The 21283-nt window shown below is 36.9% G+C and overlaps 1 protein-coding gene across 2 annotated transcripts in view; it reads right to left on the bottom strand.

The window, feature by feature from the left end:
• LOC114054098 (uncharacterized protein C8orf34 homolog) overlaps positions 1 to 21283 on the bottom strand; it is a 393219-nt gene that overhangs the window by 123769 nt on the left and 248167 nt on the right. For both annotated transcript variants that reach the window (XM_027877212.1, XM_027877213.1), the window contains exon 9: positions 1836 to 1921. In XM_027877212.1, the coding sequence (XP_027733013.1) occupies positions 1836 to 1921 (86 nt within the window). The remainder of the gene's footprint in view (positions 1 to 1835; positions 1922 to 21283) is intronic.

Genomic DNA, 21283 nt, shown 5'->3' with positions numbered 1-21283 from the left:
ATTATGACCTCAAAAAGTTTGTTATATGATTTGTTCATAGAAAATCAATTTATGTAGTAGGAAACAACTGAGTATTAAACTGTGAAGAGTGCTATAACGGGGCACAGCTGCCTCAGTAAAAATGACCTCTACCTTCCAGAAAAAAAAAAATGACTCTTTATGTCCCCACTTATTTTCTCCCATGACTCTCAGGGCCTACTGATAGATTCTCTCTTTAATAATTTCTACAATTATCCTTCCCTTCATACTGGGTACCTCTTACCCAGGTCTCCTAAGAAAGAAATAACATTACTATTTTTAAAATATCAAAACTATTTAAAATATTACAAACCAAAAGAGGAAAAATGGTTGAGGTAGGCCTTGAAATATGGGTAGGAGTTGGATAGGAGTCAGAAAAGAGAAAGAACATTCTGGTCAAGAGGGAAAAGAGCAAAGACGCAGAAACATGGATGATGACAGTCTGTGTGTGGAGAATTCCACCCCACTAACACAGGCATAAAAGGGACCAAAGTGGATTGCTCTTGCTGAAGATATTAGTGTTAGCAAAGTCAATAATTCAATATTTCAAAAATCTTTGATTTCATGGGCAAAAGTACTCTCTTCACCAACCCACATCACTATTTGCCATCTATGGCAAATAGTCTTCAGAAATTGCTGTTGCCAAAAAAAAAAAAAATCCATGCCCAGAGGGACAAATTTCTGGAATAGAGCCTCTCCAAATTTAGACAGGCTCTTCCTTACATAAGAGACACATCATCAGGCCTGTCCGGGTCTGCCTAGCTGAGTAGGCCTTGACAAAGCCTGTATCCTGTTGGTCCAATCTTGGAGGACACAGGGCACCTCTAACCCTGGAAGAAGCATCAAAGCAGTACTTAAGATGAAGAAAGTCTGCACTAGGCTACCAAATCATAGCTGACAAACTTAGTACATTTTCATTACATTTCTATAAAAGCATCCAGAATGGATATAGTAACAATAACTGCCTCAAACTAATTATGATTCTCAGTTGCCAATTAAAAAATGTTTACTTTTATAGCCTTGGTGTTGTCTCTTCAGTATTAGATAGACCTTACGGAAGTGCAAATGAGAGGCAGGCAAGAGACAAGGAGAAAGATGTCAGGGTGAGGAAAACCTGCTTGGTTCCCTAAAACAGGCAATAGCTTTTAAACATTATGCTCAGCATAGCATTAGTTTGTGTGTTGTCCATGCCACTGCATTCATGTGAGCTGAACCTAGTTCGAAGTTAATGTGTCCCTATTTATTTGATGCCAAGCACATGAATAGCAAAATATGATTCCATCAAAGCAATAGTGCTTCAAAGTTTTCAAAGCTTTTTATATACACAATCTAATATAAACCTCATAGGAACCTTTTGATACAAGTATTATCACCCTCATTTTTGAAATCAAGAAACTGAAGTTCAGAAAGTTTGTAACTTGCTTGTGGTCCCACAGCTCCAAAGTGTCAGAGATGAGATTTAAACCCGTGTCTTTGTGATTCCAGGACTGGTACTCTATCCATTGGGTATGCTATACTCCAGATCATACTTTGTTACTTTGATATATTACAATACTTCTAATTAGGTCTGATCCACTCCAGAATGCCCTCCCAGATTCCAAATTGAAGTATTTTTTCTCATTTTTCTGTCCTTCTCCTCCATGCCTTTTCAAAGCCCAAACCAATGTACAGGTTCATGACAAATGGGGAGGAGAGACTGGTGATCAAAGGTGATAGACTGAGCAAAGGCATAGGGAGGGAAAGGGAGAACACTTTCTCCCTTACCTCAAACACAGCTAAGAATTTGGATAAATGTGCATTTTCATGTGAAAACTCACCTACAGAGTCTGGGACTGCTTCCTCAGGGGTATGAAGTAACTGTGAAACTTCCTCTGTCCCTTCTGCCAGATTGTCACCTTGCAACCTAAACAATGAAAAATTATCATAAAAACACAGCAAATGCTGAGATGTGAAAAAAAAGATAATGAGAAAGGCATGACTCTAAACATGTAGGTGAGGTGCTTCAAACTGGTCATCTTCATATCGTCATTACTTACATTTTAAAAGGTCTTTGTACCAATTATGTGACTTAGGTGATCCAAGTATTATTTCAATTTTACAGGCAAGAAAACTGAGGTTCAAAAATGTCAATTGATTTGCCCATATCACAGAACTAGTAAGTGATGGAACCAGAACTAGAACTCAGATCTTCTGACTCTGAATTCTTTGCACTTTCAACTATCCTTTACCTCTTAAAACATGTATAAATACTAAATTGCACTCTTTCCTATGGAAATAAATCCTGTCTATGCATTACTAACATTCTTGTAGGATTCATTAAAATAAGCCCTAGGCCTTTATACATCTTTTATTCTATACTTGACTTTCAACTGCAGGATGGTCTTCCAGGTGCTAAGCTGGACTTGGAATGATAGCATTTAGGATGGCTCAGTAATAAGAGGAAAGAAGCAGGCTTAATGAGTATTACATCATGGGCTACGACATTAAAAAAGCACCTCTTTTTAAGAAGGGAAACTTTCACAGATGGTCAAGTGATTACATGTAAAGATGTTAGATACTGGTAATTTGAGTTGATGAGTGTGTCTTAAGAACAGGATGAGCATGCTTCCAGCAAAAGAAATTTAAGGTATCAGGTCCATTTTTGAATACCAGTGTTAATCAACAGATAGGTAGACCAATTTCTATCAACAATGAGTAAGCAAGTCAGTGGATTTTTCCTGAGATCTCAGTTTTTAAGCTATGAGCTTGCTTATTTCACTGACAGCTCTATACACATCCAAAAGGTGCTAAAAAAAAAAATCCCCACTTAGCCACCAGGATGAAGAAGGGAAATATAAGCTGAGGCTTAACAAAGACCATTTCCAATTCACGTTTTGACCTTTACTCTGACTTGCATTTAAGAGAGCAACAGGTTTTCTGAATATTGAAAACCAGATAAATTCGAGTTGTTCCCTAAAACATTCCTCAAATGAACGTGCAACTATAAAAAGCAGACCTCAGCTTGGGAATTCTTAGTTGGAATAAGGAATCATACTTTAGCAGCAAACAAGATAATAATGAAAATATGCATTGCAATTCACAAATGTTTCAACTTCACATTATGGTAACCATCCAAATGCATTGGGGTTTTTTACACATTAGTTTTTCAGGTCATAAACATTGCTCTTTCCTGCTAAAGTAGAGATTAATTCTTCACACATATTTGTCACATACACTCACATGAGTCTTTAGCCAGTGGTATGAGAGGAATTTGGCAGAGGTGATCAAATTTCATAAGCATTCCTGTCAAGGCTACCACTGCTTACAAAATGGAGCTGTTACCCAAAATGAGATGGGTCAATTTAATCTAACGGTCTTAAATATTAGGTCATGAAAAAAAACCTACATGTAAAAGACTTTCTATAAACCATTCATTTGCCGAGAACACTTTCGCTGTTTTTTAATGTATGAGAGTTCTAAGTTATTGCAAGTGTTAGACATCCAAACATCAATTTGCTTTTTTTCAAGTTTCCCTCCCAAATCTCTTCTAATATCTCATCTTTATTTGAGATTCTTCTCAAATTCACTCTCCTCCCTTGTCAGATGCAACAAGCTTTTGCTTTGACATTTTTGAGATATAAAGTATTTTTATATATGTCATTGAATTATATCCTTGACACAATACTGTACAGGAGATTTTGTAAACATTACTAGCTATAATTTGGTTGATGCAGAGGTTTTGCATGGAAATTTTGAGGATAATTCTAAGACAGACTGGAAACTAGATGGCAGCACAGTGGATAGGGCACTGGTCCTGGAGTCCAAAAGACCTAAGTTAAAATCTGACCTTAAACACTTACTAGCTGCATTACCCTGTGCAAGTCACTTCCCCTCTGTTTGCCTCAGTTTCCTTATCTGTAAAAGGTTATGAGGATCAAAGGAGATAGTTGTCGAGTACTTAGCATAATGCCTGGCACATAATAAGGTATATATAAATGCACTAGGGTTAGATTACTAATGATGATCATAAGAAGAGACTGGTTACCTGGCTGTGTCTCATGGAATGTTACTTTAATGAGGATCATCATGGGTTCTAGAACTAGTCCTAACCTTACGGACTTGCGGAATATGATTTTACCAACTCTCCTAAGCTCTGGATATATGTGATCAGCTTCTGGAAAACTGTTCCATTCTCACCTGTTCTCTAACCAAGAGACTGTTAATGAACCAAACTGCCAATAACATGCTGATATTATTGCCAATGAGAAATATAACTGCCATATACACTGGAAGCATCAGAACTGTTAGTCAGTACATTCTCTTCCCATTAAAAAGTTTATTTGAGAAACAAAGCCAAAATCAGAAATTTTTTTGGTGAGTAAAGAAAAAGATAACAGTAAAGGGAATTAGAGATTACTGTCACCAGTTGTTGATAGCCTGATCCACCTTTCTTTATTAGAATAAAGCATGAGTATCAAAATTATCAGAACATGTGTGGATAGGGCAGAGTATTCTCTCCCCTTAATAGAAATGGAGAAACATAGAAAAGTTCTTAATTACTTGACTGTTTTTCTATTTCACTATAAAACTGCTTCCTTTTTAATCTTATGCTTTCTCTGCATTTAAAAATAATATTCTGAGAAGAGGTACATACGCTTAAGCAGACTACCACAGAGGTCCATGACACACACAAAAAAGATGAGTTTGAACTTTATTCTGTAGGTAATAGAGAGCTATTGAAGGGTGTGTGTGTGTGTGTGTGTGTGTGTGTGTGTGTGTGTGTGTGTGCACATGTGTATACATTTATAAAAGAAAAGACTTTAGAATGGTGTTTTCATACTATAAATATTTTATTTCCTAATTTAAAAGTTCTTAGAATTACTAATGATCTTCAATGGATGCCCACTGTTTACCAGCTAAAAGCTAAAGCTCTTTTTTTTTTTTGACATTCAAAGTGCTCCACACTCTGGACATAGTTTACTTTTCCAGCCTTATCTTCTACTCCTTCTCATATAACCACTCTCAACTGAAATACAGGGGAAAATTCCTGGGCTTTGGAATCAAAAGGCTTTGGTTCAAGCCTTGAGCCTGATAATGAGTGACTATATGACTTTAGGTAAGTTTCCCAGACTCACTAATTTTCCTTCACATTTAGAATGCTATTTACTTTAAGTCTAAAGGTTGATGTGAAGAGTAAATAGGAAATTTAAAATGGAGCTCTGTGAAACCTGAAAAAATTCTATAGAAATATCAGTTATTGCTATTCTTCTACATAAATCCTCTAATAGTACCACATAGACATCTCCCAATATTGCTTTGTGCTTTCCTACCCACATAGGAAATTTCTATCCTATGCTTCTTTCATCCTTGCTTCTTTCAACTTATTTAAATTGTTAAAGGTCCTGATGAAATCCCCCTCTCTCCATTAAATTTTCTCTGACCATCCTAAATGGAAGTGATTTCCCCTTTCTCTGACCTCCTTATCATTCTTGTTCAGATTCCTTGTCTAGAAAGAATCTTTTACTGTCTGAAATTGTTAGACTGGAGATCTCAACTAGTGATTTGAGTTCCTTGAAATTGGGGACTGCTCATAATAATACTAAAAATAATAAAGCTAACTGAAATATATTTGATTATAAAGTTCTTTGCCTATGTAACACCAGTTGTCATATTCAGTATTACTCTCTCCTCCCTACTCTCTCTCTCTCTCTCATATTCTGGAGATTTAATAAGCTACTCCTTGTCATGATAATTAACTTTATTTTAGACTATGCTGTTGTTCAGTCATTTTCAGTTGTGTCTGACTTTTTGTGACCCTATTTGGGGTTTTCTTGGGAAAGTTACTGGAGTGGTTTGCCATTTCCTTCTTCAGCTCATTTTACAGTTGATTTTACAGCTCATTGTATACTACTAAGTACATGAGGCCAGATTTGACCAGAAAGCCGGTGAGGCTTTCTGACTCTAAGTTCCTGAATTCTTTCTAGTGCTCCATCTAGCTACCCTAATGGCTCCTTATGTCTGTGTTGTCCCCTCCTTGAATGCTTTGTGGCATTTAAGTCAGATGAAAACTGGGTAGCAAAATCACCATAGCTCAGAGCTCTCAATTAGGAAAACAGCTCACACTTAGCCAGAGGTTTGTCTCTCTGTCTTTGTTTAAAGCTATTTTGAACTCTGCAGCTAGATACAGGTACAGAAAAGGAAAGTTGGGAAAATAGTAGAACTTTTTGTTAGAACTTCCTTCAGTCTATAAAGAGATGGCTACAATTGGTAGCTTTGGGCCTTCTATTCTGAGAAGTTTTTAAGCCTTTCACTTTCTCCTTTCACCTATTTCCCCTGTGCCACTGACACTTTCTGGATCGGTTTGGAAAGTCCTGTCAGGACTGGGAAGCCTTATTCCATTGCTGCTGTTGTTTAGCTATTGAAGTCCACACTCCCTCTTAGTCTCTTTGGGCAAATCCTGTATGTCCCCTGAATAGGTTCAGGTTTGATTCAATTTCTTGTTCAGCTCAATGGCAAAATCCCAGTTTACTCTTAGGCCTGTGAAAGGAATGTCTGCCCCTCTGAACTAAAAAGATACAAGTTATTTCTCACCTTCCTATGATGTATTTATTATCACACTTGAGCCCAACAACAATGCTGTGAGGGCTGTTACTTTTATTACTAGTGAAGGAATTGATGGTCATCCCAATCAAATTACTAAAAAAATTATCTTACTGAGAAAAAATAATAACAAAGTTCATTTGGAAGAACAAAGGGTCAGAGACTTCAAAGAAACCAGGAAAAAAAAAGATGTAAAGGAAGCAGATTCAGCAGTATCTGGCCTTAAACTATATCAAAAGGTGAGAACATTGTTGAAGTGTAAAATGGATAGTTTCTGATTATTTTTAAATTAAAATTTTCTTATACAAATAAAACCTATGTAGCTAAGAATAGAAGGAATGCAGAAAATTGGAGAAAAAACTTCATAGGCAATCTCTCAGATAGGATGTGATTGGGTTGGAATATTGCTGTGGTATAGGAAATGAGCTGGTTGATTTAGAAAAAACATGGAAACTTGGACTCATGAAGGAAGATCCTATCCACTTTCATAGAATTAGATGGCAAGTGAAAATAATCATAGTATGGTCTTACATATATGTGTGTGACTGTATATGTGTTTATATGTCTATGTTTATAGATATCTAAATATATATAATATATATATCTGTGTGTATTATATATATATGTTATACATACACACACTTAATTGTAGCCTTCTTTAGGGTGCAAGGAGGGGAAAATAAAGTAAAAAGTACACAGCAGAGGACAAAAGAAAACTTAAAAGGAAGCAAAGAAAAGCTGGGCAGCTTTGAAAACAATGTTTAGTATTTATTACATAGGTTTTCTTGAAATGGAAATTTATTGTTTATATTGAATCCTCTCTTGTGTTCTGCTGTGTACATGGCAATGTTTCATTTTTTTTCTCATTTTGTATTTAAATTTAAAATAAATTTTAAAAATTTACCCAAATTTATTTTAAAAAAAAGAAAGAATTGATGATCAGAGAGGTTGAGTGACTTCCACATGGTCACATGGCTAGGATGAGAGACCTGACTCAAACCTGTCTTTCTGACTCCAAATCCAGCACTCTATCTATACTGTGCCTCTTTACTTTTTCATTTATGACCAGTGGTAATACCATTTACCAATGTAAATCAGCAACAACTCTACTTCTTACAGTCTACAACATTTACCTGTAGCATTTGATAAGTCAAGTGACTTGTCCACAGTCACCAGCCAGTATGTGTCACATTCTGCACTCAAAGCCAGTATTTCTTGACTCCAAAGGTAGCTGCCTTTCTACTAGGTCAAACCCCTTTTCTCTTTCTCATGTATATCTGTGAATAGCACAATGCTTTGCAAATGTGTACCCTGAAATATATACTTGAATTAATTGGTACCTAAATTGATTTGAAGTCCATTTTGGCAGACAACACTATTGAACTAGTCACCTAATTATGTACCAAACAAGGGTAAAAAGCATGAAATTAAAAGTTACCATTATTTTTCCAGAAACTTGGATAGAGTGAGTGGAGTATTACCCTTCATTACACAGAGGAATATTCTTATCTTCAGCTTAGAAATCTCTCTCACTCTCAAAAAAAAAAAAAAAACCTCTTAACATTAACTTCTAAAATATAATGATTAATGCTAGAAAAGAGATAAAAACAAGTTCTTTCCTGTTAAAATTTTCTCTTAACTTCCTATCCTCTGAAAGAGAGTATGGTCTCCCAAAGTATTTGAGACACATCAAATTTATAGCTGACTTGTGTATACATGATTGCAGAAATGTAGCTGCTTGTAGGTGGCCTCTTATCAACTGTTAATTACTTTTCTGGCAGGGGCTTGAAATTTTTCACAAATGTAATCTCAGGAAAACACATATGGAAAACCTATTGGCGTTGTTTAGGTCTCTTCTGTTTTCCCTCAATCATAACATAAAAATTTCATCACAAAATAAGACTGAGGAGGTGGTATTAGCTGTCGATAAGGAATTACCATTACCACTCTTTGAAGTCTCTAATCCAAACTATAGGTAGACACAGCCATTCATTCAAACAGCTTGAGTAGATTATGATGTTAATAAACAGTCACCCTGGGAATAGTCCAACCTCTCTGAAATCTGTGGCAGCTATGAGGGAAACAGAAAATGAAAACTGCCTGAATATTATGGCTCTTAAGAAAAATGAAGGGAAACCTGCAAAACAAAAAAGATCTCTGTCAGAGCCATCCCTCAGGAGAGCAAATGCCTAAGTAAAAGCTTTTGACTGGACAGAGACAATAAGTCCTGATGAGATGGTACTGCAAAGGGCGTGAAGCTCAGAGCTCTGTTGTAGGTGCATAACCACTTCTTCTTTTCCCCTAGTCTCGTGGAAAACAAACAAACAAAACAAAACAAGTGTGGGACACTCTCAATTGTCTATACCATCAAGTCTACAGACTCTTAGGCTCTCCTTTCCAACTTATTTGCTTCATTTTTCAAGACTTGCCTGAATGTTTACTTTAAATCAATGTCATTTGGATACACACATACTGGGTCACCACTGCTATGGTTTGCCCAACCCATCTCATGGTACAGTGGATTGGGCACTGGATTCAAAGTCAAGAGAATTTGGATTCAGTGACTCAGATGCTTAGTAGCTGTGTGACCCTGGGAAAGTGACTTAACCTCTCTTTGGCTCAATTTCTACATCTGCAAAATGGAGGAGAATGGGACATAAGTTTGGACTCAAGAGTCTCCAAGGTCCGTCACAGCCACTAGTAGGCTGTTAAGTGTTTGACAACTTAAAACTGGAAGATATACATACATATATATATGTATAATATATATATGTATGTATATCTTCCAGTTTTAAGTTTAATCTTCACTATTAACATTTTTCCATTGCTTTCTTAAGTCTAGAAATCAACAAAATAATAAATTGTCTCATATAAATCTCACTTTACTCTTATATAAATGTATGTGTCATGTGTATTTATTTATAAATTATATGCATATACTTATATGCTAAGAATTATGTTACTTTATAAAACAAAAAATGGCATTAAAAATGAGACACAATGAAATAATATTTGATTCCAGGATAAATAGGGAGCCATTGAAGTTTACTGAAGAGGAGAATGACCTGGTCATTTCTGACTTTTATGAAAATCATTTTAGAAGCTACATGGAAGATGTATTGGAGAAGAGAGACATGAGTCAGGGAGACCAAGTATAAGACTTGCATGTGATTAAAGAAAGGGAGAAAGGTGAGAGAAATGCTGTGGAGGAAGGAATAAGATTTAGCAACTAATCACATTTTTTTTTTCGAAGGTGTAAGAGTTCACTAAGCTCCAGCACACTCTTCCTTCCAGCTCTATATCCATGTCTTTATGAACTATGGTCTGGAGCCTGGAGGACCTGGGTTTGATCCTGTCTCTAATTTGCATCATGTAGACAGAAGTCAGAAGCCCACTGATTAACTAGCGCTCTAGTCTGAATTAGTCATTTGACACCAGATCCATGAAATGACTGTGTTATTACCCTGACAAAGTTTTCTTTTAAACATTGCTATTTTTTATTGTGGTAATTAAGAGTTTTTTAAATGCCAATCGGAATATAAGACTCTTGGGGGGTCCTGAAGGATTATTTCTTTAATGTGGTGTTTTATTTGACAATAAAAACAAAGACAATCCTGAATTAGGCACATATGACCCTAGCTCACTGAAGTTAGTAGTCTCAGAGCAATACCTCTAGTTTTAAGCCTAAAAAAAATGTTTAAATACCTGTAGGTGTGGTCAACACATTTCTCAACTAAAAAGAAGCAGCTGAGGAAAAAAAAAGTGGAGGGAGAGGAGGGAGGGAGAGGGCAAGTGGCTTTCCTAGCATGCAAAAAAAAAAATAGCATCTGAATGAAGAAGTGTATGTGTTACAGAGATGCAGGGCATTAGCTGAAAGGACTGTCACCATCGTCCATTTCTTCACCTTCACCCTATTGCTTCCCTGAACCATTCTTCCTGAACTGACTTCTAGACACTGATTACAGAGAAGAGTAGTGAGCAAACAGAGCTGTGCTCTATACTGTTTGAGAAGCAGGATGGTGATATGGGAGGAGCACCAGATTACAAATCAGAAGATCTAGGTTCAAATTCACAAGAGTAGAAAGGACCTCAAAGGACACATATGGAAAAGAAAAAAAGAAACCCTTACAAATAGTCATCCAGCCTTTGCTTGAAGATCTTCCTCCAATAAGAGGAAAACCACGAATTCCAAGGCAGCCTATTTTGGACAATTTAGATGTTAGGAAGTTGTTTTTTGTTTGTTTGTTTGTTGTGTGTGTGTGTGTGTTGTTTTTGTTGTTATTGTTGTTGTTGTTGTTTGTTTTTTCCTGACTTTTAGCCTGAATTTGTGTCTTTGCAACTGTTGCCCATTGCTGCTACTTTGGCCTTCTTGAGAAAACAGAACCTGTTTAACCCTCTTCCATACAATAGCAAGGCCTCTAAATATTTGAACACAGCTCTCATGGACCCTCTGAGTTTTTCCTTTTCCATGATAAATCTCCCCAATTGTTTCAACAAGCCCCCTACTGCCAAGGACTTGTGACCCTTTGACATTCTTGCTGCCTTTCTTGGCCCAGCTATAGCTTACCAATGTACCTCCCAAACTGTGGATCCCAGTACTAGACACAATATTTCAAATGTAGTCTGGAGGGTAGTAGGCCTATCACCTTCCTTATTTCTGAAAACTATGATTCACTCAAGGCAAATGAAATTTATATTCACTTTTCTAGATGCCACATTACAGTGCTGATTTGTAAGGAGTTGGAGTCCATTCACTATCTAACCATTTTCCTCTCTATCCTGTATTTGTGAAGTTGGTTTCTTCTGCATTTGATTCTGCATTCTTCTGTATTTGACCAGTATTTCCTGACTCTCAGTCAGTCTCGCCACTGTGCCATACTGTGTAGATGTTGGAGTTTATTATGCTACGCAGAGGAAGAAATTGAGACTAACAGGTTAGATGACTTGTTCTAAGTTTCTCACGGCTAGTAAGGGTCAGAGCACGTGTCAATCTAAGTCATCTAGTACAATGTGCTTTAAATTACAAATTATGTTGACTTTCTCAAATAATGAAACTTACAGAGATGGTCATTTTGGGCTAAGCCTTTCCCAACAATATCATCAGGAGAACTAGACTTATCATCTACCTACAGTAAAGGTTAACCCTCCTTCCTCTCAATCATCCCTTCTTCTTTTGTCTTCTAATTTTAATGTGGTCTCTAGGTTACAAAACAGAATAAAAATAATAATGATAAATAATTATGATGATAGCTGACATTTATATGGGTTGCAATGATTTTAAAAGTCTATACATAAAAGAGGTATAAGCATGCAGAAAAAATCTTTCTTCTGATCTCATTTTAGATAGCACATCTTTATGCATACACATTCAGTAAATACATCACCGAGAAGCAGTCTTATTTTAACTTTACTGCAGTTCTATAAAGATTTGCGCATTTTAGCTATAGTCTACAGGGCCATGCCTTATCTAAGTTTGCACTATCCCCAATATAGTCTGATATAATAAATACAAAGATGCTTAATACGTAATAGCAGGAGCAACCAAATGTAAAGTGTTCTGCCCAATAGCTCTCACTAGGTATACTGAAATTCACTGATAAGAAAGTTGATGACCTGGAAAATGAGCTTAGTTTAAGAAAGGTCGACTATATGAGGTTCTCAGAAAGGTTATGATAAGGGAGACAGCACATTCTTTTCAGGATAGATTATAAAGATTCTGAGGAATGACACATGTGAATAGAGATTTGTTGAAGCATCATTGGTGAGACCACTTGGGTATGAAGCCTTTAGGATGATTCTTTTAGGAAATAAAACAGAAGTCTAAAACGAGCAATGAATTTTGAATGACTTTGGGGGGAACTTAAATAGCATTTTGCTAAATATTAACTCTCTAAGTTTCCTAAGTTTTGTTTCTCTATTCTTGTGTACATTACATCCAATGACCTCTGAAGATGCTCTTACTACTTCTTTCTGGGTGAACTTTTCACTTCCACAACCCCAGCTTTGATTCTCAAAATTCACTGCCCTGCCAAAGTATTTAGTCGAAGTCTGAGCCTCAGGCTTCTCAAAATCTTGCCTGTGTAATTGATTTAGCTTGTGTTTGTTTATGATACTTTGGGGAAAGACAAGCTCCTATGTCCTTACATGGGTATAATATAATTTTAAAATATTTTCTTTTAGTGGCAGATTTGAGTTTTGGATTGATTACACATGGAGAATATGGAGCTATAGTTTTTTTTTTCTTTTTCAACTAAAGTTACAAACTTTTAAAAATGATAAAAGATTTTGCCATATAATGAGAGAAAATAGACTTACAGGAATAGAGTTCATAGCAATATTCATATCAAACATACATTTTTTTTCTATCTGAAGCCTATTGTACAGCAAAGCAGGGGTGCATGTGCTCATTACTTGGGCTTGCAACCTTACTTTTAGCATTTTGATAACTGTATTTTGATATAATTAGTTTCTTTTATAATGCTTTGCATTTTATTTTATACATTTAAAACCATTATTCTGAGAAATGATCCATGGGCATCACCAGACTGCCAAAGGTGTCCAAAACACAAAACAAGTTAAGAACACTTGTCCTAAAGTTTTGACCACTAATAGTTGCTCGTCATGAAAGATCCTTAAACTGGGAGCTATTTCAGAGGGGACAAAAGGAATCATAATGTTTGTGTTCCATTTTTACAGAGAGATGACTTATGATATGGTATTTCCTCAAAATAAGCATGTCTTGTTGATACAGCTAACAAATTACTCTATAATGATCGAGACTGCATACTTAATGTATGCATAAGGATAAGATAAATTCCCTCTGGTTTCTAAATTTTCACTAATAAATGATGTATGCATGTCATTTGTTGATCTGGGTCCAAATGGGAGTTTAATTACTGTAATAGTTCATTGGAATTAACTGAAATTGCATCGAAATTCTACAGCACATCATTGAAATCCAGAATTCTCAGCATATTAATTAAGCAAGCAGTTTGTAGATATGGTATTATTAGGCAAGCATATTCATTTCATAGTTTGTTCTTATTCCTCAGATAAGCTACCTTATCTAATGCATGTAGGGAAATGAAAATGGGGGAAAAAAATAAGGAACTTTGACTGAACTTGTAATATTATAACAGAAAAATGAGGTTTAATTGATACTGTTGTTGGTAGAACTTTATTGTAGAAAAACCTAAAGATATATAAATTTTGATATTTATGAAGCACCTACTCTGTGTAAGACACTTTGGTAAACTCTGGGAATAAAGATGAAGACAGTATCCCAACCTATAAGAAGCTGCCTAAAGATAAATTGAATATTTATCGTGAATCTTAATTAATGACTTCTATATCTTGCTTGGAGAAGCTGTGTAATATAGGCAAGAAGACCAGACCTCAACACTTACAGCTGATATGTACTGGCTGGGTAACCCTGGGTAACTCAGTGAATCTCTCAATGCCTCAGGCAAATCTCTAAAATTATAAATTGCAGGAAAGGTACCAATTTGCATTGGTAAAGGAAGTTTCTCAGCAGGAACTCCCTATAAATCACAGGTCTAATCCCAAAATACATTTTTGAGGTCCCTCTTTAAAAAAAAGTATACTAAGTTTTTGTATACTATACAAAACTCCCAGTGGGGACTCCCAGTGAAGAAACGTACCAATGGAAAAGTAGAATTTATATTCTTAAGGGACTTGCCCAGGGTTTCCCAGCCAGCATGTATCAGCAGTAGGACCTGAACCCTAGTCTTCCTTACTCTGAGGCTAGCTCTCTCTACCACTTCAGGGTCCCCCTCTTGGGGCATTTACCAGTAGAAATTACGGTAGTATCCAGAACCAGGGACATGATGACATCACTATGTCAAATCACAGAATCTCAGAGTAGTTAAACACCTCAGACATCACGTAGTCCAATCCGTACTCAAGCAAGAATCCTCACTACAACACCTCACCCTTTCTCATCCTCCACTGAGCCTCCAGTAAATACTCCTCTAGCCATTGCTCTGACCATGCCTGGATTATTGTGCCCAGTGTTGGGTGCCCCATTCTGGGGAGGATGTTGTCAAACTGATGTGCATCTAAAGAGCATAATCAGGATTGCTATCTGATTAGACTTATTCTGCTGACTCTGAAAGCCAGGACTAGGAACAGAGGGTAGAAGTTTCAGAGAGACAGATGTCATCATGATTTAAGAGTAACTTCCTAGCAATTAGTTGAGCTGTTCAAGGGGAGAACAGGCTGTTCCTTCATCCTGAAGACTTTTTTTTTTGGCTTGAGAAGAGGCTGGTGATATTTGTTGTTGGGAATATTGCAGAGCGGACTCTTATTCAAGCACTAACTGGACCAAATAACCACTGAGGTCCCTTCCAATTCTGAGATTCTATGACTTTTGCCAGCGTTTATGTGTGTGTGAGTGTGAAAAAGAACTAACCTGAATTCTCCTCTCAGATTTTCTTCCATCTATTTAGCAGATAACCTGTAAATATCTAGTTATTTAAATGTTACCTCTCCTATTCAAATATATGATTCTTTAAAACAGTTCTGTAAATTTTTGTCCTTTTTTGTACCCCAGAACTGAGCATTCTGCCTGGTACACAGTAAAAATTTAATAAATGCTTTTTTACCGACCGACTATTCTGCTACATGCACGTGGGGATGTGAGAATGCTTGGAAATTCTTTTGTGATACTGTTTTAAGGACAAGTATTGAGAGAAATGATTATTTCTCTCATATTAATAACTAATTATTGAATTAGGACTAAAATTTTTCCCCTTTCTATTTCCTTATTCACAAATAACCACCTTTAGGTTATTCAGCCAGCCTTTGAAGTGTAGGGCTGATAATGAGATGAACTCTTGGGTGAGACTTACCCAAATGGTAAAGTTTAGATCTGATCAAAAGGTAATGAGATTTCAGTCCAGGTAAATTCTGGCCCATTGTGTTTTAGTCAGACAGGTGAAAGTAGATTCCCACTTTTGTCTAAATTGCCCAAGAAGGGGTGGTCTTTCCAGAGATAAGTTTCTTTGTCCAAGACTGAGTGATCACAGTCAAGTCTCCCAGCCCCTCATTAAAATAAGCCCACATCTCATTATAATATTCATTCTCTCATTAAATGTTAATCAATTAGGAGTGATTAGCACCTGTTGGGAACACCCAATTTTCCAAGGACATAAAAATCTTGAGAGGCCTGTTATGTGCAATCTTTGGTTTATGAAAGACAGTCAAATGATCATCTTTTTATTAATTATTCATTAGCCATAATTAATAAAATTATTATTTACCCAGAAATTATGTCTTTTGAACTTTTCATATATAATAGTAAGGTATGTTATAACAATCTCTTTAAAAAACAATTAAGAACAAAACAATATGCTGATCTTCAACGATCCTCATATCTCAAAACATAAATTCAGTTTATAAAAATAGTCAACCAGAAAATCATTTCTATAACCTTAAAATCCTTATTCCCACAGTGCTGAGTGAGGATGGGGGGGGGGACACCAGAACTAGTCAAAGATAATTAGTATCTTTGAAGAGAGGGGACTTCTTACTTAAAGGACTTTATACTATAATTCTAGTGCGCAAATATCATCAAATAACAGATCCAGAATTGGAAGGGATCTCAGACACCATCTAATGTAACTCCCTCACCTTGCACATGGTGAAACAGACCCAGAGAAGTTAAGTGATTTGTCCAAGGAAGCATCACTGAATGACCAAGTCAAGTCTGCAGATTCCAGAATCAGTGTTTTTCCCACTGTCAGGCTGCTGCTGAATTTCAATTCCTTTCCTTCAGAGCAATGGAACACTGCATAATTTGTAAGGGTTTGTGGTTGAGTAGGCTGGGGTGGGAAGGGAGGGAACAAGCATTTATTCATCACTTACCCTGTGCCAGGCACTGTGCTAAGTGCTTACAAATATTATCTCATTTGATCTTCACAAGAATCCTAAGAGGTAGGTGCTATTAATATCCCCATTTTTACAGTTGAGGAAACTGAGGCAGATAAGATAAGTGACCAAGAGTCCCACAGCTAGTGAGTATAAAGAAAGTAAAAGTAAAGAAAGCCTACTTCCCTAAAATTCCCCATCTTTTCTAAAAATTTCAACATGAAGAAAATCCTTTCTACAACCTCATTTCGCAGATTTCTTAAATATGACTGTCTCCTTTGAATTGTTATTCGGATAATTTTAAAGTGTGTTTTCACTTTAGCATTGGTATTTTATTTTCAAGCTGTGGGTTGGGTGGGAATGGAGGAAGGAGTCACCCACAGGGCCAACAGTGACACATATTGGATCTTACAAAATTACACCACCCCATTCAGCTTTTTCATGAATCCATTGTACATTTAAAAATAAACAAAACGCCATTGGTCACTTGGGACTCTGTCCAGATGGTGGAAGAAAGGAGAAGTGGAGCAAATGAAATAAAGAAGGAAGAATGAAAGGGTCAGTCAGCAAGAGAAAGAAGCACACTCAACCTCCTTTGGGTAGTGGGGAGGATACTTAGCATTCATGTAAGATCTTCCTTTTAAAGAGTCACTATTAAAAACATTCTATGAACCACAACAGCCCTGAAAGGTTAGCAGAGTACTGGTGGTGATGTTTGCTTCTCCTTTTCATCTAGCACTCATATTTAATGCAAGCTCACAGGTCTTCTTAGCTAGACATGCTGGCATAAGACAAAAGCGATCTGAGCAATTTGAAATTCTTGTAATTATGTCCGTGATTTGAATGGGAGAATCCTTCACAAGTGCCCATGATTTTTAAAATTGAATATGTGTTTCCCCCGCCTCCTGAATTATCAACCCCTCACACACATTGTCTCTCTCTCTCTTTTTTTTTTCCATTTGCAAGTGATGAAAAGATTTAGTCACTAGATTATGACTCTTCACAGCAATAACTCTATGAAAACTGTTGGAACATAGTTGTGTTCCGCCCCCCCACCAAACTCCTAATGCTTAGATTTAGTTCCAGATAGATTAAGTTTCCAAATGTGAAATTTTCTCTTCTCCCCATGTTTTTATTCTTAGAAGCCTCATGCTGCCTTTTTCATCCCTTTCTCTGTGTTACTTTCTTGCTGGCATCACCCACACTGAATTAGCAAAGCAAAGCAAAGCAAGAGAGTTAAGGACTTCCCTCCATCAGCCACTCTTTCTCCAGGCACCTTAGAAATAGACGGTTGCTAGAGAAAAAGATCAATACTCTGCTAAGTCATGATTGGTTCTTTGTTCCACTTTCCTCTAATCGATTCCAAGGTCCTTACTACCTAAGACCATCTGCCTAACGAGGTTCCTTTCTTAAAATAACAGCCTGCCTGAGCGATTCTTTCAAATCTATTTCAATAGAGGAAATACAAAGCTGACATGATGCCTCAATCTTCGAAAGATCATCTTAAATGAAACCCTGGCTCACAAAGCAATATTCCAGAGAGATAGAAACTGCAAACATTTGCAAAAAAATAAAAAGGCAACGAAATGAGCTGACAGCATATTGGTACTGGACACTTTATTATTTAATGATTTGTCAGTGAGCACAGATTGTCCTTTAGTGAGATCTAGGAACAAAAATATAGTCTCACTGCTCTCAGATTCATCTGTGAATCCATCTAATTTTGATTTTCTTTCAATTGGGCTCTTCAAAAAAAAGCTTCCATGCAACTGAAATCAGTGTTAAATCTCAATAGTTGATGTTGGCAGTACAACTGCCTTGGCATCACGCTACAATGAAACTGGAAGACATTTAACTGATAGACACTTCCTTCCCAGTACAGCTGCACAAACCCTTTTTCGTTTAAAAAAAAGAGAGAAAAGCTCAATGGAAATTTTGATGGTTTCCTGCTTAACTTAAAAACAATAATTAAAAGCCATACATAAAAAGCTTTAGAAAATAACATTCATGAATCTATTACAGCAATTCCTATGGCTTAGGCAACCTGAACAACCCTGCTTTGCCTTCTTAATTTTTGAAATTACTGAATATGAGGAGGTTGCATTTCAAAGCAATTTAATTCAATGGGCATTTATTGAGCACCTTATTATGTATGGAGCCCAGAGTTTCAGGTCCTAGCAAAAGCACTGGTACATCATCTCCACAGTACAGCTCCCATCTGACTTGCCACCGACAAAGTCAGAAACATTTATAAATGGGTCTTAAGTTCAGGGTTTCTGCACAACCAAACCAGGTGGATGGTATTAATGAAATCTCTCTATATGGTTTATAAAACAGAAAGAAAAGGGTACAATAATCAGAGGGAACAACATGTGAACACTTAAGGCCAATTCCATCATTTGGGGGTGGCCCTCTCCTTTGTTTTTATTACTGATATCAGTACTCATTCAGTTTCCAATACTCTCATTCTCCCACATCTCCTAACTAGGACATAGACAAGTCTCTTTTTCCCTTTAGTTGATTCATGAGAGAGAGTATGCTTCACTAAAAAAAAAAATTGCTAACAACAATAAAGGGCAAAAGGTAATAATAGCTAACATTTCTACAGTGCTTATTATAGGCTAGGCACTGTGCTAAGTGTTTTACAATTATTACCTAATTTGATTCTCACAACAGCTTTGGAAAGTAGGTGCTATTATTATCCCCATTTTTACAATTGAGAAAACTGAGGCAAAGAGTGGTAAGTGACTTGTCCAGGGTCACATAACTAGTAAGTGTCTGAGTCCAGGTTGGAACTCAGGTCTTCCTTATTTCAAGCCTAGTATTCTATCTACTGTGCCATATAGCTACCCCCCCAAAAAGGTAAAATTAAAGTCCATGTATTATAGAACTGATGAGTTTGTAGAGCATAAGCAGCTTATATTCACCCATCTTTATTTAGTCAGATCTGGCTAGTGTATTTTCCAGGGTACTTAGTCTCTGAATCTATCTAATGAATATCTAAGTCAGGCCTCTTCACGTGGTTGATCTCCATGTTTTTGCTGTTTTCTACAAACAACAACTGAATTTAAATCCACTGTCCTTCTACTTCAAAGACTTTGGCGTTCTTTTGGAGTATTCCATTAGGTTTTGGCGTTGATCACATAAAGTTAGGAAGACTAATTTTGTAAGCACTCCAGCTATCTCATCAATTACTAGGCTATATAATGTATTCCTTAAAGACAGGAACCAAATGTGTCACCCTCCCCCCCCACACACACACACATACACATCTAGCACCTAGCACAGTACTCGGCATATGGCAAGCATTTAAAATTGACATCCTAACTAAATGCTTCATATCCATTCCAGATCAGATACCATTCCACTCACTTCACTATTCACAAGCAGATGAATTTTGGAAAGTGCCAATCCCAAGGCTCTTACAATATGATGATATTATTCACATGGTAGAGTAGTAACGTGAAACTTCCACCAGCAGGAAGAGACAGATCAATTCATCACAGTTTTAATTACAAACGTAGCTGGCAGAGAAGATATTCAATAGTCTTAAACCTTCCTTCTGGTTTATTCTAATAAACATCTAATTATTTCATGACCAATTATTATTTCTCATACTCAGACCTGTCTTTTGAGGTGGATACTCTTGGTTTTTCTAGAGGCAATTTCTAGTAGCTCATGATGATTATATATATCTTTATTTCTTGGATAAATAGAGGCAGCATGGTTTCACAGGGTTGAGTTATGAATCTCTCAACTGCCATTCACAACCAATGTGTTCATGGACAAGTCATTTCTCTCTTGGCCTCAGTTTCCCCCATTTTAAAAGAAGCGATTGGACTAAATTATTTCAAATGCTTCTTCTAAATTATCTGTTAAGGAGAAGAAGGAGGAAAAGGAGGAGGGGGAGAGGGAAAGGGGGAAAGAGGAGGGAAGGAGGAGGGTGGAGAGGAGGAAAAGAAGAAGGAAGAGAAGAAAAAGGAGAAGGAGGAAGAGGAGGGGGAGGAGAAAAAGGAGGAGAAGGAGCAGAAAGAAGAAAGAAGGAGGACAAGGAGGAGGAAGAGAGGGAGAATTACGTCCCAGAGGCTTAGCAAATACAAATGTTTCCACAGGCTAAGAAACCAAGAAGTTGCAACAAAGTAAATGTTTTATGAATTGACCGCGGTGAACAGTAATCGCTACTAAGCTCCCTCCACATCCTGTGAAGTGACTTCTGCTCTGGAACCCAATCAGTATTTCTCTGCTGCCCCAGTCTTTCTCAGCACACAAAGTTCCTGCCTTTACCCCAGCATTCTGTGGTATCCCAGTCACATGAGGAAGTCAGTAGGGGTAAAGGGCAATTCTGTGCTCAGTTTGAGATGGTCAGTAAGTTAAGGAACCTCAAACTGGTAGAAACTCTGCCAAGAACATCCATTACATCCTTCCTCAAGCCTAAAAAAAAAAAAAAAAATGCAAAAGACACTGACTCAGTCCAGCTAAACCATGGAGGGAGCTAGGGCAAAAATAGTGTGTGGAGTTGTACCAGGCCTGAAGGGAAAGGACATCTAATTAAGATCAGTCATATCCCCTCAGAAGTTATTTGGAGTAGGGACCAAAAATGATGAAGAGTCAGTTTCCTGATATGGAAGGAGACAGACATTTTTGAGGTTCCGTCACAGAGGTAAATCTATAAGAGGGAGAGGGAGCGAAAGACAGAGATAGGGAGACAGAGACAGAGAGAGACGGAGAGACAGAGGAACTGAGAGAGATACAGAGAGACAAACACAGAGAGTTACAATATCAGTGACAAGGGAATATA

This window comes from Vombatus ursinus, unplaced genomic scaffold (assembly GCF_900497805.2).
Source record: "Vombatus ursinus unplaced genomic scaffold, bare-nosed wombat genome assembly UNPS02014812.1, whole genome shotgun sequence".
Taxonomy (NCBI): Eukaryota; Metazoa; Chordata; class Mammalia; order Diprotodontia; family Vombatidae; genus Vombatus; species Vombatus ursinus.
The sequence above is the reverse complement of the archived record's forward strand: the minus strand, read 5'-3'. Positions and strand labels throughout refer to the sequence as shown.